The sequence below is a fragment of the Megascapheus bottae genome, chromosome 3 (genome assembly GCF_031878675.1).
Source record: "Megascapheus bottae isolate mThoBot1 chromosome 3, mThoBot2.hap1, whole genome shotgun sequence".
In the NCBI taxonomy this organism is placed as follows: domain Eukaryota; kingdom Metazoa; phylum Chordata; class Mammalia; order Rodentia; family Geomyidae; genus Megascapheus; species Megascapheus bottae.
The window spans coordinates 54,338,172-54,357,350 of record NC_143511.1 but is presented as its reverse complement, the minus strand read 5'-3'; the positions used below and the strand labels follow the sequence as shown (position 1 = coordinate 54,357,350).

The window sequence follows — 19,179 nt, the reverse complement described above, 5'->3', positions numbered from 1 at the left end:
GATACATGCAATTTAAACCTGATGGAATGTATACATGTATGAGAATATCACATGGCAGCCCATAGGCACAATTTATATTTTTTTCATGTATAACTTTTAGGTATCAGCAAAAAAAAGTTAAAAATGAAAATAAATACCTAAGAAAGTCTTATATAGGTTAGCTATCCTTTACCATTCATTCCACTAACTCATGAAAAAGTCAATAAGATTTTTGGAACTCATGTTTCTGCCACTGAATGCATAGTTTAAATGGAAGGGGGAATATTTCTATAGTTCCTATCTCCAAGACACCTCTTATATTTGTCTTTAGTTAAGTTGATTTTCAGTCATTTTTGAGGGGCAAAAAAGATAATTGTTTTAAAATCTACAGATGTAAAAATCCTTAAAAAATAGTAATAAAAATCTATACATAAGAAAATATATCTTCTTTTTAAAAATATTTTTATTATATTTAATAAAAGGGTTACATGATATTTGCCAGATAGAAGGTACATTAATTCACATACATTGATACCCTTCCACATGTCTTGGTCCCCATTACCCTCCCAAATATATGATCTTCTTGAGAATCATTTACAACATGGAAACATGTGGGAGTAAATTCATGAGAGAAAGAATAACACAAAGGAATAACCATGATATCACTCTTGTCCTTAGCAAGTAACAGGTAAGCAAACTGAAGAGGTATAGGAAATTCCAAGGAAAACTCATGCCTAAAGGATTCTGTAGAGTTTCTGAATTAGGAATGTCAAGAACGGATGCAATCCATTGAGTCAAACCATGTTGAGTCAAACTCATCATTCTGAACTCTCCTTTTCTCTACTCCTAAGCACTGACAAAGAGCATTATTGGATCCCGGAAGCAGTGGTTCACGCCTGTAATCTTGGCTACTCAGGAGGCTGAGATCTGAGGACCTCCATTCAAAGCCAGCCCAGGCACTAAAGAATGGGAGACTTTTATCTCCAATTAATCACTAGAAAACAGGAAGTGGCGCTGTAGCTCAAGGGGTAGGGTGTAGCCTTGAGCTGAAGAGCTCAGGGACAGTGCCCAGGCCCATGGTTCAAGCCCCATGACCCATAAAAAAATGAAAAGCAATACTGGAGTAGACACTTGAGAAGATCCACTTGCTGATGGCACAGGAAGTCTGCTGAGCCATGGGCTGCCATGCCCCTCTGTGGCCAGTGAGACATCTTACTCTTTCTTCATGTGAGGAGTCAGAGATGTGCAGATATTGTGAAGGCAAAACCTTGCCCAGCCTGACACCTAAATGTAGATTACCACACAGCTGGACAGCTATGGACAGCATCAACCCAGTGTGACAGCATTTTGTCACCTTTGCACCCCAGCACTGACCATGCAGAGGCTGCAGTGAGGCTTTTCTACATCATCTGGGACATGGTATTTTAGCAAAGCTGTCCGCACAGTGGTCAGGGAGGAAGTAAGCCTGCACTGACACTATTGGCAAGGGCAAGGTAAAAATGGCTCTTACATGGAGCACGGTCCCATCCGGCTTCACCAGTGTCATTTCTTCATTAGCAGGTAGAGGCCAGCCAGAGGCCTTGCACATGGGGCTAAATTTACCACTGTTGACTTCTATGAGATCTGGTAAATCCTCGATCTGTGGGGTCCTCCGTTGCTTGCCTGAATAAAGAAAATATTATCGTAAAATCTAATTTTTCAACAGAGCAACAACAGTGCTAGCAAAAATACATTCCTTAGCAAGTCATGCACAATGCAAGAACTTTGAAGACGTTTTGTTTTATCCTTACATCACAAATCTGTGAGGTGAATGTTGTTGTCCCTGTTTTATAGATGAGGAATGTGAGGCTCAGATCCCACAGCCCACATTCTTTACTGTACTTCTGTGTTCCCTCGGCATTAAAACAAAAATAAGGCCCACACCACTCTCATACCTTACTGTTCAGTTCTAAGCTTCCTTTTACTTTGCAAGGGATCTCTTAGCTTTTTTGCTCAAGTGTTTTTCCACTTGAGCCATACCTCTACTTTCAGCTTTTTACTAGTTAGAGATAACAGTGTCATATAGACTTCCCTGCCTGGGCTGGCTTCGAAGCAGAATCCTTATATCTCAGCCTTGTATATAGCTAGGATTGCAGGTGTGAGCTACCAGTGCCCAGCTCCCACCTTCATTTTTTTTTTGCCAGTCGTGGGCTTGAGCTCAGGGCCTGAGCACTGTCCTTGGACTTTCTCAAGGCTAGAGCTCTACCACTTGAGCCTCAGCACCACTTCTGGCTTTTTTCTATGTATGTGGTACTGAGGAATCGAACCTGGGTCTTAGTAATGCTAGGCAAGCACTCTATCACTAGGCCAAACTCCTGGGCCCCCAACTTTGTTTTTGTTTTTTTTTTTTACCATCTTTCAATGGATCATTTTATTTTTATATGAAAATCTGACTTATAAGCTTGCATTTTGCTTAGAATAACTGCATGTTTTTTCCCCACCTTCATTTTTAAGAGTATAATTTGCCAGGTGCCAGTGGCTCACGCCTGTAATCCTACTCAGGAGGCTGAGATCTGAGGATTGTGGTTCAAAGCCAATTTAGGCATAGAAATCTCCAATTAAACATAAAAACTAAAATGGAGCTGTAGCTCAAGTGGTAGAGTGTTAACCTTGAACATAAAAGCTCTGGGACACACCCAGGCCTGATAACTGCCCCAGAACCAAGACAAGAACAAAAGAAAGCAGAGAGAGAGAGAGAGAGAGAGAGAGAGAGAGAGAGAGAGAGAGAGAGAGAGAGAGAGAGAGAGAGAGAGAGAGAGAGAGAGAGAGAGAGAGAGAGAGAGGAGGGAGGAAGGGAAGGGAGAAGGGAGAGAGGGAGGAAAGAAGAAAGAGGAGGGAAGGAGAAGGAAAGGAAAAAAAGGGAGGAGAGGACCTAATATAAAGACATTAGAGTGAATTTCCTCAGAAGAGATTCATGTAGCTCATGAATCCTGACTGAACCCACAAAAGTGGGTAACTTGATATTAAAATCAAACCAAAACAAACAAAAAAGTGAGTCCAGCTTTGGTTAATCTCATATTGTTACTGTATCTGACTTTGTTACCTGCTGTATTGTATATATTGTATATATTGTTTATTTGTTTATTTGAAAGAGGAAAGGGAAGGGGGAAAACAAGATGGTTGGAGATGAGGGAAGGAAATGGGGACAAAAACATGAGAAGGGGTATCAGTATGTGAGAGGTACACCTACTACCTGGTGAATGTAACTGTAATCCCTCTATTATCCTGACAATAACAATTTAAAACATGGGGCCAGGAATGGTGGTCTAGTGGTAGAGTGCTCACCAAGCATGCACAAAACTCTGGCTTAAATTTCTCAGTACCACAGACACAGAAAAAACTGGAAGTGGTGCTGTGGCTCTAGTGGTAGAGTTCTAGCCTTGAGAAAGACCAAGGACAGTGCCCAGGCCCTGAGTTCAAGCCTTAGGACTGGCACCAAAAAAAAAAGCGAGTCACGAATCTCTCTGGCTTTCTCCAACAGAATTAAATGATCTCTTCTGAACATACACTCCTAGTGTATTATGAGGCCCTCACAAAGGGCCAGACACATAACCCTCGAACTTAGAATTTCAGCCCCCAACACTAGGAACTACACAAACCTTTTTGCCTTATACAATGCGCAGCTTCGGATATTTTATGATATCAAGAGAAAACAGACTTACATAGGAGCAACAAGTGCCTTGAGAAAAGCAATAAGCTATAGGATTCTGCACACTGTGGTAGGAAGAGATAGAGTGTGGTTGTGCTCCAGTAAGATCCTCTCTATAATAAAAGATGGTGGACAACAAAGAAACAATATGCTAATGCATGCTTGCATCCAAGAGAAATCTCAATATAGATATGGTAAGTGGAAGCAGCTAGTCACAAAAGACCATATGTTATGTGATTCCCTTCACAGTATGTAAAAGGTCAAGTGTAGGCAAATCAATAGAGTTAGAAAGTAAATTAATGATTTCCACATACAAAAGGAGGGAGGGATAAGAGTTACTGCTGATAGGTTCAAGGTTTCTTTGGGCATGAGGACAATGATCTAAAACTAGATTATGGTGATAATTTCACCACATTATAAAAGGGATAAAAACCATTAACTTGTATATCATAAAGGGATGAACATTGTGGTATTAAAATTATAGCTCAGGGCCAGGAGTTTGGCCTAGTGGTAGAGTGCTTGCCTAGCATGCACGAAGACCAGAGTTCGATTCCTCTGTACCATATACAGAGAAAAGCCAGAAGTGGTGCTGTGGCTCAAGAGGTAAAGCTCTAGCCTTGAGAAAAGCCCAAGGACGGTGTTCAGGTCCTGAGTTCAGTCCCTAGGACTGGCAAAAAAAAGAGTATTAAAATAAAATTATAGCTCAAAAGCTGGGTGCCAGTGACTCATACCTGTATTCCTAGCTAATTAGGAAGCTGAGATCTGAGGAGTGTGGTTCAAAGCCAGCCTGAGCAAGAATGTCCATGAGCCTCTTCTCTCCAGTTAATCATCAAAAAGCCAAAGTTAGCATTCTACCACTTGAGCAAAAAGCCCAGGAACAGAGCCCACACGCTAAGCTCAAGCCCCAATACTGGCAATACACAGAACTCAAGAAAGCTGTTTTTTTTTTTAATCCTAAGAGTGAACTGGATACTATTGTGTGTATTTGAAACCAGAACTTTTACATTAAAAACTCAATTTTGAGGTCTGCAATAAGTACAAAACCTTGGGTCCAACTTCTTATGACAATCTAGTATAATCTCTTATTTGCTTCATGCTTTCATCTCTTTTTGAAAATATTCCTTATCAAATTCTGCCAAAAGTATCACTTTTCCTGCGATAGAGATCCAGGGAAAAGGCTGGTCTTAGAATGAGAGGGAGGTGGAGTTCTTGGCTTGCCAGCCATCACTTATGCTGCAAAGAACATAAATTTATTCCTAGTGGAAAGAGAAATGAAGGCTGGAAGCAGCGCTTGTGGGGATGAGTGAGATATATTATGCCACCAGAAAGCGAAATAACTTGATGCTGGGCCCAGAACCTGGCAAGTAGCTCTGTTCCGACATGCTGAGCACAACCCTCAGGACAATGTTACCTGGCTTTACCTTCTCTCTCACACTGGAGTCCTTGCCATCCTGGAGAGCAGAGACATCCCTGGAAGCGATCGCACAGCTCTCCTTTGAAACAACTGCACCTAAGTTTACAATCTGGCCCATAGTAACCAGGTGGGCATGCTGGAAACAGACAATCAAAACAGTGTTTATTAGAGGACGGGAGTGGAAACAAAAGCTGAAAAAGTTTTCTTTTCCTGCCACATTATCAACTTTGCTCATTCATTTTGGGTAGTACATGATTGATTTTTCTGAAACGCTAAAAGATGGTTCCTGTTTCCAAAGTGTTAAATAAGTTCCTTTCATTCTTCTCCAAAACACAGCTGTTTTCAGACACCAATAACCTGAAATCATGAAGCATTGTGGCAGGGAGGAACAAGCAGGTTCTATCAGAGAAATGGGATATAGAACATAGGAATGGTGCATGACTCGTTTCTTTAGCTTTTCACTTGAAATTATGCAGTACCATTGACACTGTGTGAGGATAAAACATCACATAGATCCTGTTGTCTTAGGTGTCGGTCTAATCAGATTCAAGTCACTTGAAAGTAAGAGAGAAATGTCAGAAACAGAGAAAGACTCAAGTCTTTGGCCCTTGCGGCACACAAAATCAGCCCAGAGTCAGAACCCCAAATGCAGATTAGAGAACTACACAACGTTGGTTCTGATGATTAAAGTGTCAGGATTTGAAGCTGGACTCCTACTAAACCTACTAAAACAAAATCAACATTCTTCAAAGGAAGATATCACACTCCAGAATCCCCACAGTGTTACATTCCCAGTGTCCAAGAGCTAATCCCACATTGCTCAACACATAATGAATGGAAAGCTATTGTCTGTTCTTAGGAGAAATGGAAATAAATAGAAACCAACTGTGAGGACCTAGAGATAAGGAAAAGTAGATACTCTTTTTTTTTAATTTTTTTTATTGTAATTAGTAAAAGGATTACATGATATTTGCCAGATAGAAGGTGCATTAATTCACATACATTGATACCCTTTCACATGTCTTGGTACCCATTTCCCTCCCCCCCACACCCCCCACCTGTCTTGGTTTTCCCCCCTTCCCTATCAAATTTCAAATATCCAAATATAAATAAATTCAATATATCAGATAACAAAGTGAGATACTATACCAATATGAGATAACCAAGGGACAGCAAAGGAGATGAGAGACAACATAGTACATTAAAGACAACAATCATTCGTTATATGGCTTTTGTTTCAATATCCTGGAGGTCCTTTCAATTAGCTTCACATTATATGGCCTTATGTATCAAGATTTTACTCTATTGCAAATCTCTGCTAGTAGAGCCCAAGGTTTCTACTGATTATGACGAATGAGGGAAACCATTGAGCCTAAGTTCCTTTGAGTCTGCCTTACTTCACTTAATATGATTTTTTCTAAGTCTTTCCATTTCCTAACAAATGGGGCGATGTCATTCTTTCTGACAGCAGCATAGAATTCCATTGTGTACAAATACCACAACTTGTTGATCCATTCATCAACTGAGGGATATCTAGGTTGGTTCCATATCTTTGCTATGGTGAATAGTGCTGCACAGACCTATGGCCACCTAATCTTTGACAAGGGAGCCAAAAAAATAGAATGGAAGAAAGACAGCCTCTTCAACAAGTTGTGCTGGCAGAACTGGTTAAGCACCTGCAGAAAACTAAACCTGGATCCTTCTTTGTCACCTTGCACTAGAATTAACTCCAAATGGATCAAAGACCTGGAGGTAAAAGCTGACACACTGAAAACTTTACAGGAAGGAATAGGAGATACACTAGGCCTCCTTGGCACAGGTCGAAACTTTCTTAATAAGGACCAAGAATCACAACAAATCAGAGAAAGGCTGGATAAGTGGGACTGTATTAAACTGCAGAGCCTTTGTATGGCAAAGGACATAGCTAGTAAACTAATCAGGAAGCCTACAGAGTGGGAGAAGATCTTCACCAACCAAACAACAGACAAAGGCCTCATATCTAAAATATATCAACAACTCAAAAAATTGAATCACTCCAAAACAAACCTCCAAAGTAACAACCATCCCATTAAAAAATGGGCCAAAGACTTAAAGAGAGTCTTCTCTGAAGAAGAAACAAAAATGGCCTATAGACACATGAAGAAATGCTCAACATCTCTGGTCATAAAAGAAATGCAAATCGAAACAACTCTAAGATTCCACCTCACTCCAGTTAGAATGGCCAGGATCAGGAAAACGAATGACAACAGATGCTGGAGGGGATGTGGCCAGGAGGGATCACTACTACACTGTTGGTGGGAGTGCAAACTCGTTCAACCACTATGGAAAGCAGTGTGGCAGTGCCTCAAAAGGCTAAACATAGAACTCCCCTATGACCCAGCAATTCCACTAGTTGGCATTTACCCAACCATCCAGAAACAAGTAGATACTCTTAAAGCAAGTCTAAGCTCAGTGAGGTACAAGAAAATGTGTTCAGAACAACTGAAACAAATGGAAATTTCAGCAGAGAAATGAGAACTATAGAAATACCCAAAGAGAAATTCTAGAACAGAAAACTACAGCTATCATTGTGTGGCCATAGCAACAGAATGGAGGTGACAAAAGAAAGGGTTGAACATGCAACTAGATCAATAAATATCCAGCCTGAAAAACAGAGAGAAAAGGGATTAGAACCTCAAGGAACTATGAGACAATAGCATAAGGTGTATTATAGGTTCAAGAAGAAGCAGGGAGAAAAGAGAAGAAAAAACCATTTGTAGAAATTGTGTTTTGGACATCAACAATTTGTTGAAGTTGGAACAATTCTAGTTTAGGAGAGATCCCAACTAGGACTAAGGGAAGGAAATGAAGCGAAGGCACAGCACGATGGGACTGTTTATAACTAAAATATTCGTCTTTGCACACTTGTTTCTAATGTTTACTTCATGGCAATGTCTTTTGATAAGTTTCTTTACTACAAAAACTCCTGGGAAAGGGAAAGCAGGACCACTATTTTACCTTTGAGGCCTACTAAACTTCGTGGGATGGGTCTTACAATTTGGTAGATGACAAATGGATTCTGTTGACTAGCTGTCCTAATTTTTGTCAACTATAACATTACCAACATAGATGCAAAAAGCCTGCCCCTAGGCAAGATTTTTTTGTAGTTGGATAATTTATTCACCCAACCCAGGTACATTTTAGCTATCAATCACAACTAAGACATCTCTAGACTCAATGGAGTCCCTATCACAATTCTAAGGGGAGTTTTTGCAGAAGCAGAAAAAGCAAATTTAACACATGTAACCAAAAAAGATCCAGACTACTCAAGGAAATATTGAGCAAGAAAATCAAAGCTTATGTGATTTTCACTACCTGATTTCAAACTATTCCTCCAAGGTATAGTAATCAAAACAGTAGAGTAGTAACACTGAAAACAGACATACAGACCAGTGAAATGGAGAGGCCAGAAATAAATGTATATATTTACTTTTAGTGGACTCAATGAAGGTACTGAAAACAATAGGGAAAGAGTGAATCATTCCAATATATGGTGCTGGGAAAATTAGATAACCATAAGCCAAAGAATGAAGCCAGTGTGGTATTTAATGTCATACACAGAAGTCAACCCCAAATCAATTCAAAACTTAAAAATAAGACCTAAAACTGTAAAACTGCTCATAGAAAACAGAGAAAATCTTTTAGATATGTCTTGGCAAAGATCCTTGTGATAGGACCAGAACTCACAGGAAACTAACAAAAAAAATTCACAAATGGGATTGTATCACATTAGAAAGCTGCTTCTGCCCAGCAAAAGATATAAAAACAGGGATGGAAATCTGGCCTCATGGTACAATGCTTGCCTCGAATGCATGAAGCCCTGGGTTCAATTCCTCAAGTACCATGCAAACAGAAAAGGCCAGAAGTGGCACTGCGGCTCAAGTGGTAAAGTGTTAGCCTTAAGTAAAAGAAGCTCAGGGACAGTGCCCAGACCCTGAGTTCAAGTTCTGGGAGTGGAAAAAAAAAAAAAGAAAAAGAATGATTACAAGGTACTGGGTAATTAGCTTGAGAGGGATAATCATTTCATATTTAGGTAAGGCCTAGCAAAAAGTGGCAGATTGAGCACCCTGCTGTATCCACTTCATGATTCCCAGCAAAGAGCATGCCTTTGTGCAGCAGCTGCCACTTAACTTTGTTCAAGGGTATGATAGGTGCTTACCTTGATTGCACTGCAGGCCCTGCCAACCTGTGGCACAGGAACAGCCATAGGGGTCTGGGAGACAGAAAACATAAGACTTGCACCCTTCTGATCCACTGCATCGTTCTTTACAGGTCCTGCCAAACGTGTGCAGTTCACAAGCTTGGGGAAGAAAAGGAGATCTCCTTCAGAATTAAGCTGCAGCCCCTTGAAATCCACAATTATTCTTACAGGAGACTCTTACAGTCTCCTAGAGTGAAGAAAGCAGTCCTGCTCAGCTGCCACACAGACAGTATGAAGGTTCTCCAGTCACAGAAAATGAGATCATCTCACCCAGAGGACAGCACAAACACCTCCCACAGTTTGTAGGTAGGGCCCTGCCCAAGCCTAAGATGAGACTGGCACATTGCAGGCATTATTAATTTGTATAGTTGTTACAACTTTCCAATGGTTGGCAATAAACAATAGTATTTTTTTCTAATTCACACAAAGGTGCCCTGTGACCTCCTGATGTTCACTTAATCATCATTTCCATCTAGGTTTTAAACTTGTAAATCAAGGAACAATAACTTTTTAAACCACAGATTCAAAATGGGCACGGTGGTGGTATGCTCCTGTATTCCCAGACCATGGAAGAGAGAAGCAGCAAGAACAAGAGCAAGAGGCCAACTCCGGCTCTGTAGTGAGACTCTGACTTAAAAAGACAATACATGAATGAGCAAACGAATGAATGAGTGCATAGATCCACTCACAGATGACTCACAAGCACTCTTCACCTACCCTTCTCGCATGTCTTCCCCATAAACCCAGGAGGACAAATGCATTCCCCAGTATCTTCATGGCAGACTCCATTATTCTTACAAGTAGTACAGTCCCTGTTACATTCAGGGCCCCACTTCTGAGCTTCACATCCTTTGTTAAAAAAAAAAAAAAGTGGTGAGTATAGCCTATCCATTCCATAAATCTTATTGAGAAACTATTAGGTGAGAATCATTTTAGTATTTTAGTGAATGCTGGTAAATCAATGAAAATATAATACAGTCTCTAGCCATGCACCCATGATTCATACCTGTGATCCTAGCTACTCAGGAGGATGATATCTGAGGATCTCTGTTCAAAGCCAGCCAGGGAAGAAAAGCCCATGAGACTCTATCTCCAATTAACCAACAAAAATAAAACTGGAAGCCGAGATATATCTCAAGGGGTAAAGAATCAGATATGAGGATAAAACTTGACAAAAGTGTGAGGTCCTGAGGTTAAGCCAAAATACTGTACACATGTAATGTATGCACACATATATATGCAGACACACACACACACACACACACACACACACACACACACACACACACACACACACACACACACACACAGAGAGTCCGGGACCACCTTAATAGAAAAGAAAATAAGGCTAAAGAATGTGCTCTCAGTTGAAGACAAGAGAAGGAAACGTGGCTTGTTCAGGGAGCTGCGAGTGTGGTAGAGACCTGGAGAAGTGGTTTTCAACGTGTGATCTCTGACCAGGTGTGTGGTTCCCTTTATCACCCGGAAGTCTGCTTGAAATGTGTATCTAACTCCCAACCCCCAACCTGTGAATGAGAAACACTGCTTGCAGCCTAACAGCCTGGGCCCAGACAACCGGCCCAAACTAGAGTTTGAGCACTTTTGGTCTGGATGGAAGGCAGGAAAAGGCTAGAAAGAATGGAACCGCCAGTTATATGGACTACAGTTCAGTGCAAAGCGAATAAGAAACTGTGACACAAGATACCCCAAACCAATGACACACTGGTTTTAGATTCACCTTTCCTAATCATTTTCTAATACTTGATTTAATCGTTAAGTAAACCCAAGAATACTGTATGATACAAAAAACCCCCAGGGCTGCGAGGTCACCCTTTGGTTAGGAGTTTAGTTTCCTGTCTGGGTCTGAAGGGGATGGAGGTCCTTTGTCTCTGAACATTAGTCTCACTCACAGTGTTAAACTTGGGCCAGTGCCCACAGCTGATGTCACTTGCAATCTTATTGGCAAGAACTCCTGATTATCGACAATTTCTCTACAGTAATCAGAAAGACTGTCGACAGGGACCATTTGTGGATAAAGCTACAAAATGCCTGAAAGTCAATCCTTATGTTACTTAATATGCAAAGTCTCTGCCCAATTAGTGATTTTTGGAGACCCAGGGCACATGTTCAAAAAACAATGGCAGATGTGAAGCCTAAGTGAGAGAGCCCCAGCTACGAGTGAAAAACTCAGCAAAGACCAAGGTCCTGAGTTCAACACCAACAAAAAAAAAGGTAGCAATTAACATGCAGCAAAATTAGATGAACCATACTTTTTCAAACTTGTTTGTCTTAATGCAGCATCTGTCTACGCAAGTACATGTGCACCTGCTGTGACAGGTAATTCACCAAGGCACAGAAGTGTGTCCTCAACACGGACTCTGTGTTGAACATAGAGTTATGACTGGTGCATTTTGTTGAATGAATGAATGAACACAATGCAAAGGAGAAGAAGTTACCATCATATGTTAGTGATACCAGTCATCAGTTGAATGAGAATGCAGTTCAGGTATTTAGAACTGAGCCTGAATGTATTTTTTGTTTTTATGTGTTTATAATTTTTATTGTTATTATTGAATATAGGTGTACAAAGAGATTACAGTTCCAGAAGGCAGGTTATAAGTACAATGCCTCTTAGACAATGTCACCCCTTTCTTTGATTCTTCCCTGGATTCTGTCTCTTCTGAAATTTGCTTGTTTGGCTTTTCCATCAATTTCCTGAGTTCTCAGTGTCTTTCCAACCAATTCTTGGTTCTTTTAATATATTTTTATTGTTATTAATAGAAGGGTTACATTATATTCACCAGATAGAAGGTGCATTACTTCACAAACATTGATACCCTCTCTCATGTCTTGGTCCCCATTTCCCTCCCCCCCACCACCCCTCATCTTGTTTTCCCCCCTTCCCTATCCAATTTCAAATAACCAAATAAGCATATATAAAATATATCAGATACAGGTGAAATATTGTAACCATATGAGATAACCAAGGGACAGCAAAAGAGATGAGAGATAACATATTACATTAAGAACAACAATCACTCATTATATGGCTTTTGTTTCTATAACCTGAAGGTCCTCTCATTTACCACCATACTCTATGGCCTTATGTATCTAGGTTTTGCTCTATTGTAAATCTCAGCTAGGAGAGTCCAAGATTTCTACTGATTATGACAAATGAGGGAGACCATTGAGCCTATCCCCCATTTTGCAAGGAAGTGGAAAGACTTAGAAAAAAATCATATTAAGTGAAGTAAGTCAATCCCTAATTTTTGTTTAAGCGTCTAAAGTTAGTTTCTACTACTGGCAACAATGACAGCATCCCAGCAGCAGCAGCAGCCTCTCTGTCACTTACTCCGAACTATCAGCCTGGTGAAAGCCGAGGTAAAGAGGTTTCCTCCGATGTACCGAGCTGAGTATACGCCAGCGTCCTGGGGCTGAGCCTGAGACAGATGCACTTCTAAAATATCAGGTACTTCATGCCGGGGCACTGAATGGATGAAGGAACCTGGGTAGAGAGAAAAGTACAGAACAATAAGTTGTTCCCAAACCCCCCTTGTTTGCCCTCACAATCAGACAACTTCACGTGATGAGCACATTTTGCCTAGCTATGCACCATGAGCATTTATGAACGTATAAAACATGTTACATATGTATATTTAAATCTCTATCTTAATTTGTTTTAACTAAATAACCAAACACATGGCCTAAGAGAGTGTCTATCACAGAGAGAATTAGATGGGCTCGTGTGGTAACTTTTACTTCAAACACGAGCTTGAATAGGATGATAATCTCACATACTTCACACCAAAGTGCTGGAACAAAATGAAACAGACACTCACCATTTTTGTAAATCACTGCATCTTCTTCTTTAATTAACACCTTTTTGAAAGATATATTCACATTATCGCCCCTATCCACAGTCATAGTTAAGGTAGCTGGGAGGAAGGAAGCTTTAAAACAAAACAAAACAAAAAAACCACAAATGAAGTCATACATTTTTCTAAGGAATAACTAAGACAGAGCTTGAGAAGGTGAGACCCAGCATTTCCCAGGAGTTTTTATAATACCAAAATTTGCCAAAAATCAGTTGGCTTATATAATATGAAAAGCAAAGGTGACATTTAGAGCTTACAGTTATGCACCTTTTAAGAATCAGAAGGAAAAATGGTTATCTCTTCTATAATAAGGCAAACAAGTGTGTATTCCTCTATTAATACAATTGTCCATGCAATTGTATGGGGGGAATGTATGAGAGGATTTATGCTGATTAGCATCTATTATCCAGCTAGGTCTTCATATTAACTACAAACCATATTAACTATGAATCTTCCATCTTTCTCCAATACATACCTCAAGTTTCCTCAAAGCAGAAAAGAAAAAAAAAGCATCTGCCAACTCACTTTTCCCTTGGTCCTTCGTGTGACAGTTGTTATTGCTCAAAATACTTTTGATTGTTTTAGAATGTTCCAAGCATATCCCAAATGGAGTGAGCACAATGCTTGGCTTACTAATGGTATAAATGTTGGAAAATTAAAGAATCAAGCCAATGGAGAAACCTAATATCTTATCTCTAACATTCAATATATACAAGCTGACATAGTTATGACAATTGGAAGATACCAGGAGGAAATAGTGAGCTATTCTCTGACTTATAAAAGCATAAGTCAAGTGATTGAAAGCTTCTATCTCTGTGTCAGGCCCGGAATACAGCATTGTCTGAGTTCCTTGGTTTATGAATAAAATCTCCTTTCTCCCAGCCGAATCAATTCCTGAATTTCTTTAATTTATAATATGCAAAGTATCACTCTCTGTAGGAATAAAGGGAAATTAACCTTGTGCCTTTTAAAGTTAAGACAACTGTTAACAATGGAAGAATTAACATTCATAGAAAAGGAAATGAAGCCAAATATGGTATATACCTGTAATCTCAGCTACATGGGAGGCAGAAGTGGTACCAAGGCTAGTCCCAGGCAAAAACATAAGGTTATATTTGAAAAATACACAAAATTGGGCCGGGAGTTTAGCCTAGTGGTAGAGTGCTTGCCTAGCATGCACGAAGACCTGGGTTCAATTCCTTGGTACCACATACTTAGAAAAAAAAAAGCCGGAAGTGGTGCTGAGGCTCAAGTGGTAGAGCTCTAGCTTTGAGAAAAATCCAAGGACAGTGTTCATTCCCTGAGCTTAAGCCCAGGACTGGCCAAATAAATAAAAAATAAACAAACAAAATTTCAAAAGCTGGAGACATGAATAAAGTAGTTGAGTACTTGCCTAACATGTTTTGGCCCCAGTATTGACAGAAGAGAGAGAGAGAGAGAGAGAGAGAGAGAGAGAGAGAGAAAGAGAGAGAGAGAGAGAGAGAGAGAGAGAAAGGAACAGTATATACAAATTTCCTAAATATGAAGGGATAACAGAAATAAACAAATGAATAAAATGAGAATAAATAAGTCTAGAGAAAACTACAGAAAAGCCAGAATAAGATGACAGAGGACATGACTGATATATGTTTAAATGGTTGCCTATCATTTTTCTTTAACAACAGCCTATGAAACCTTTGTTTCTCCTAAAAGGGCAAGGCCGCGGGGGCGAGGGGAGGTCGGGGGAGTTGCAGTAGAGAATCACACAGTGAATGACACCATCAACTGTTTTTATGAATTACAATCATATCTGTATTAAAGTAAATGGCACAAAATCAATTTAAGAATGAAGGGCACTAAACTAAAGCTGTTTTTTAAATATTTTTCTAAAGCTAAAATACTTTAGAGATAAAAATAAACTTTACAAGAAAACAAAAAGGAACTATCTACAATCTAGTAAAATTTCATTAGCATATTTTATCCCCATTTCTTATCCAGGAAGAGATAATAATCCTGAATACATACGTGCACCTAACAACAGAGCTTCAAACAACAGAGCTTCAAAACTCATGGAACAAAAACTAACAGAATTAAAGGAAGAAACTAAAAAATTCTATAAGCATAGAAGAAAATTTCAAAAACCAGATTGATCATTCAGACTGAAAGCTACCAAGAAAGTATAGGTAGCAAAATACCCTGTACCCTATGGTATAAATTCCTGTAGAGTTTCAGCCTAGGACTAAGCTTTGAGTGTCAGAAACACTTGGAACGAATCACCTGGTCACTATGCCTACATTCTCATTTCATCTATGTTCTGTGCACAGGGGACTTGAGAGAGATTTCTCAAGGGCAGTGTGTACTTCTGGCTTAGTCGGCTAATCCGGGAAAGCAGAAGATACTTCTAAACCACACTCAGAAGGACCTGGACTTTGGGGCTGTTGATTTATTTTCTGTGGTTGTAGGCTATGCCTGTTTACTTGGGCATAGACTCCTGTGTGCCACGTATGTGAATACAGAAGAGAGTGGGGAGCAAAGTCAGAGGGAGCAAGACATGCAGCAGAGGGAGTATGGGCAACAGAATCAAACAGCGGGAGCTTGAATCTCTGCCACTTCCTGGGCCATATTGAGTGAGCTACTTCACCTCTGAGAATCTCAGCATCCTTGTTGTAATTCACAAGTAATATCTGCCATCAACATCGTTAGGAATATTAAGTGATGAAAGTTAAGCCCCCAGGGGCTTGCATAATCTTTTCCAAATAGAAATAAATGACCACACGGCTATGCTGACACTTGTCCCATAAACCATTCAGGGAAGATGGCTGGGAAAGGGGTGTGTGTATGTGTGTGTGTGTGTGTGTGTGTGTGTGTGTGTGTGTGTGTGTGTGTAGCAAGATGGCAGGCTAGAACTCCTCACATTAATGAGGAACCTCATTCAGCCACCCTGTGTGTGTGAAGGTCTTATCAACTAGGCTCCTATGAGAACTTTTTTTTTTCTAATCTTTTCTGCCCTTGTTGCTTTCTATGTAGTTTGTTTATATTTTATGACCCCTTTGTTGTGAAGATTGTTCAGTTGACCGTGGGACTTCTCACTCAGCATTGTACTCTGAAAACGAATTGAGATTCCTCAGTAGGCTCAATTCCAATGTAGTTTTTTCCCTATGCTCTGGTTCTTTTATTATTTCAGACTTGGCACTTTTTAAGCTCCCTGTTTTCTTAGGGGCACGGTCAAAGCAGAGTTCAGTTGCTGCCTACTCTGTCTCTAGAAGAATGTCCCAAGCTGATCATCTTCTGCTGATTATTAATGAGGATGTTCTAATTTCATATCCTACCTTGGGCTTTCTCATACACTTGGATCTGGGCTTGTATTTGGTGCACATAATAATTTCAAGAGACTTAACTAGATCTTAAATAATAATGTCTACTATGGGCTAAGCAGTATTCTAAGCACTTACATTTAATTTTCATGGTGTCTCTATAAGTATTAGCATTAGCCACATTTTACAAATGTGAAGTTAAAATGTAAAAAAGGGAAAAGGAAAGTACAGAGAGGTCAAAGTTCATACAAGTTGTAAGATCACACAAGTACCTGGAAGAGTTAGGATTTGAACCATGGAACCTGGTGTGTGTGGCTGGGGAGGGCGGTGTCTCATGAATTACCTAACATTAGCACTCAGAGATTTTAATTCTCTGACCACTTCATTTTATATTTCATATTTCTTAGGCCTATGTTGGAACATGACTTGCTAAAAATACTTGGGGTAGATGAAGAACCCTAAAAAACAGAATTCACTTATTCTTCAAGGTCTGGCAGAAGAAAGTAGACAGCAGTTAAAGTTATAAACAGATGTGTTTCCCATGTATGAAACACAATTGAGATAAATTTCTGTGTCTCCTTTGAATTCAATGTCAGATGAGCATTCAGGGTAATAATGTATTCATTTTCATGTCATTATTTTGTATAGTTTTCACAACAGCCCCATCAAGACAGCATAACCACAGTTTACTGACATGGGGCTAGAGGTACAGATGACAAAGTCCCCTACTTAAAACTTCTAAACAGTGAGCTCAAGTGGAAGTCCAGGCACAAACTGAACACCTGCACATTCATTCCCTAGCGCTTTCTCACCATATATAATAGTTTCCATGCTCACATCGTTATCTCTCTTACACAAATCATGAGTTTCCTCCCTTTTCTTGTCTGCCTTTCCACTGTACCTCACCAGCTCCTACTCTTTTTCAGTTTCCATATAGGTAGCTCTGAGGACCCCATAGTCCCTAGAACACAGGGTAAATAGCTTCATAGCTACCCTCTAAATGCCCTTGTAAATGGTGTTCGCCTCTTCTAGACAGAGCACTCCAGGAGATGGAGACTGTATCTTGTTTTTAAAGGCAATACAGGTAGTAGAGAGAGCATGGCCTGTGAGATATAGGCCTGAATTCACTCTCCTGTGTCCAACACTCACTACAGGTGACAGCAAGTGTTATAAGAGTGATACGCCCCATTTATAGGTCTTAGGAATGCTCACCTGATATGCATTTAATAAAGACTAAATTAGACAACAGTGTATATAAAGTTTCCAAGAAAGATATCAGACAGTAAGTATTCAGATGTTAACATTTTGGCATCTCTGGTATATGGCACAGATGAACTGTAGGATGAAAAAGATAAGCAAATGCTTCTGATTTCAGTTTTTCCTATTTTTCTTCATGCTTTTAACATGAAGAAACCTAACATAGCTATGTAACATCGGTGTTATGTATCTACAGATGGCTCCTCTTTATCAACTGAAGTCACTTTTGAGCATTCTGATGTTCTAATGTAAAGCTGTTTTTTGTAGTGAACCATGTAGAAATAAAAAAAACTACATGCCTTTGATTAATGATTCTGAAGCAGATTTTTGGATCTGAGAATGTTTTAAACTTCGTAACACAGTACTCCCAAATGAAATTTCCATTAAGTTTTGAACACATTGCTTTGATTGTTTTAGATGATGCCATTGATAACAAAACAAAACAAAAAAAATAGTTTGGTTATTCGAAGTGTGTGAGCCAATTTCAGCCGTGTTTTGGCACATCTCAAATGGATTTTCCACTTCCTTCCCAGAATACGAGTCAGCAACAAGCAGGGGTATAGTAATGTTTGTTTTATCCTGCTGTGTCCCAGGCAGGCATTTCTGAGTTTCCCTGATGCTTGACTACAGGATTAATGCTGGCATGAAGACATAGTTTTGGAGGTCTTTCTAGTTCACCATCATGAATAATCCTCCTGTGCTATGCTTTCCCAGCTGGACTGTCAACAAGAAAACCTGAACCACTTTTCTAACCTAGTATATTGTTATTATTGAAATACAGAGGAAAATGTGTTCCTTATTTTCCTAATTTGTATAAGCCTCAGAAATACATGATATTTAAAATTCCACAATTGAGTAAGAAGAGTAGTTCCACTAAATTTTTATCACAAGCCACTGTCATAGTGGTTGTTGCTGAACACTTACAGTAATCCATAAGTACCTCACTGACTCTTAGATGTATTGACAATGAACTGTATCTCCATTCTTCAAATGAAGAAAAAAGAACTCCAATTAAGTCACTTGCTCTGTACCAGACTAGACTGTTCAGTACAGAGCTAGACTCAAATTCATGATTTGCTGATTTATATTACCACATCTCTTTTTTTCTGTGTTAGGGTATTAAATGGAATCATTGTACTTTATAAATCCAGTGCTCAAATCAGAGAAAAAGTTATATATCAGTGAGACTGATATACAAAAGGAAACCTCTAATTATTAAGGTAAGCACTGGAGTCAGATTATTAAATCCCATTATCACTCTGTATAATATTTTGAAGTGTGTTTTTGTACAAGTAGTTAAGAGCACATTACTGTGTAAATCAGTGCACATATAGAAGCTGTGAATATTTCTTTACTTTCCTTTTTTTTTGCCAGTCCTGGGTCTTGAACTCAGGGCCTGAGCACTGTCCTTGGGCTTTTTTCAAGGTTAGCAC

The 19,179-nt window shown here is 39.6% G+C and overlaps 1 protein-coding gene across 2 annotated transcripts in view; it reads right to left on the bottom strand.

The window, feature by feature from the left end:
• The window catches only part of Tek (TEK receptor tyrosine kinase), a 94,886-nt gene that overhangs the window by 33,870 nt on the left and 41,837 nt on the right, over positions 1–19,179 (bottom strand). For both annotated transcript variants that reach the window (XM_090330076.1, XM_090330077.1), the window contains exons 3-8: positions 13,161–13,271; positions 12,674–12,826; positions 10,039–10,170; positions 9,280–9,420; positions 5,089–5,217; positions 1,490–1,641 (exon numbers count right to left, since the gene is read on the bottom strand). In XM_090330076.1, coding sequence (XP_090186202.1) covers positions 1,490–1,641; positions 5,089–5,217; positions 9,280–9,420; positions 10,039–10,170; positions 12,674–12,826; positions 13,161–13,271 — 818 coding nt within the window. The remainder of the gene's footprint in view (positions 1–1,489; positions 1,642–5,088; positions 5,218–9,279; positions 9,421–10,038; positions 10,171–12,673; positions 12,827–13,160; positions 13,272–19,179) is intronic.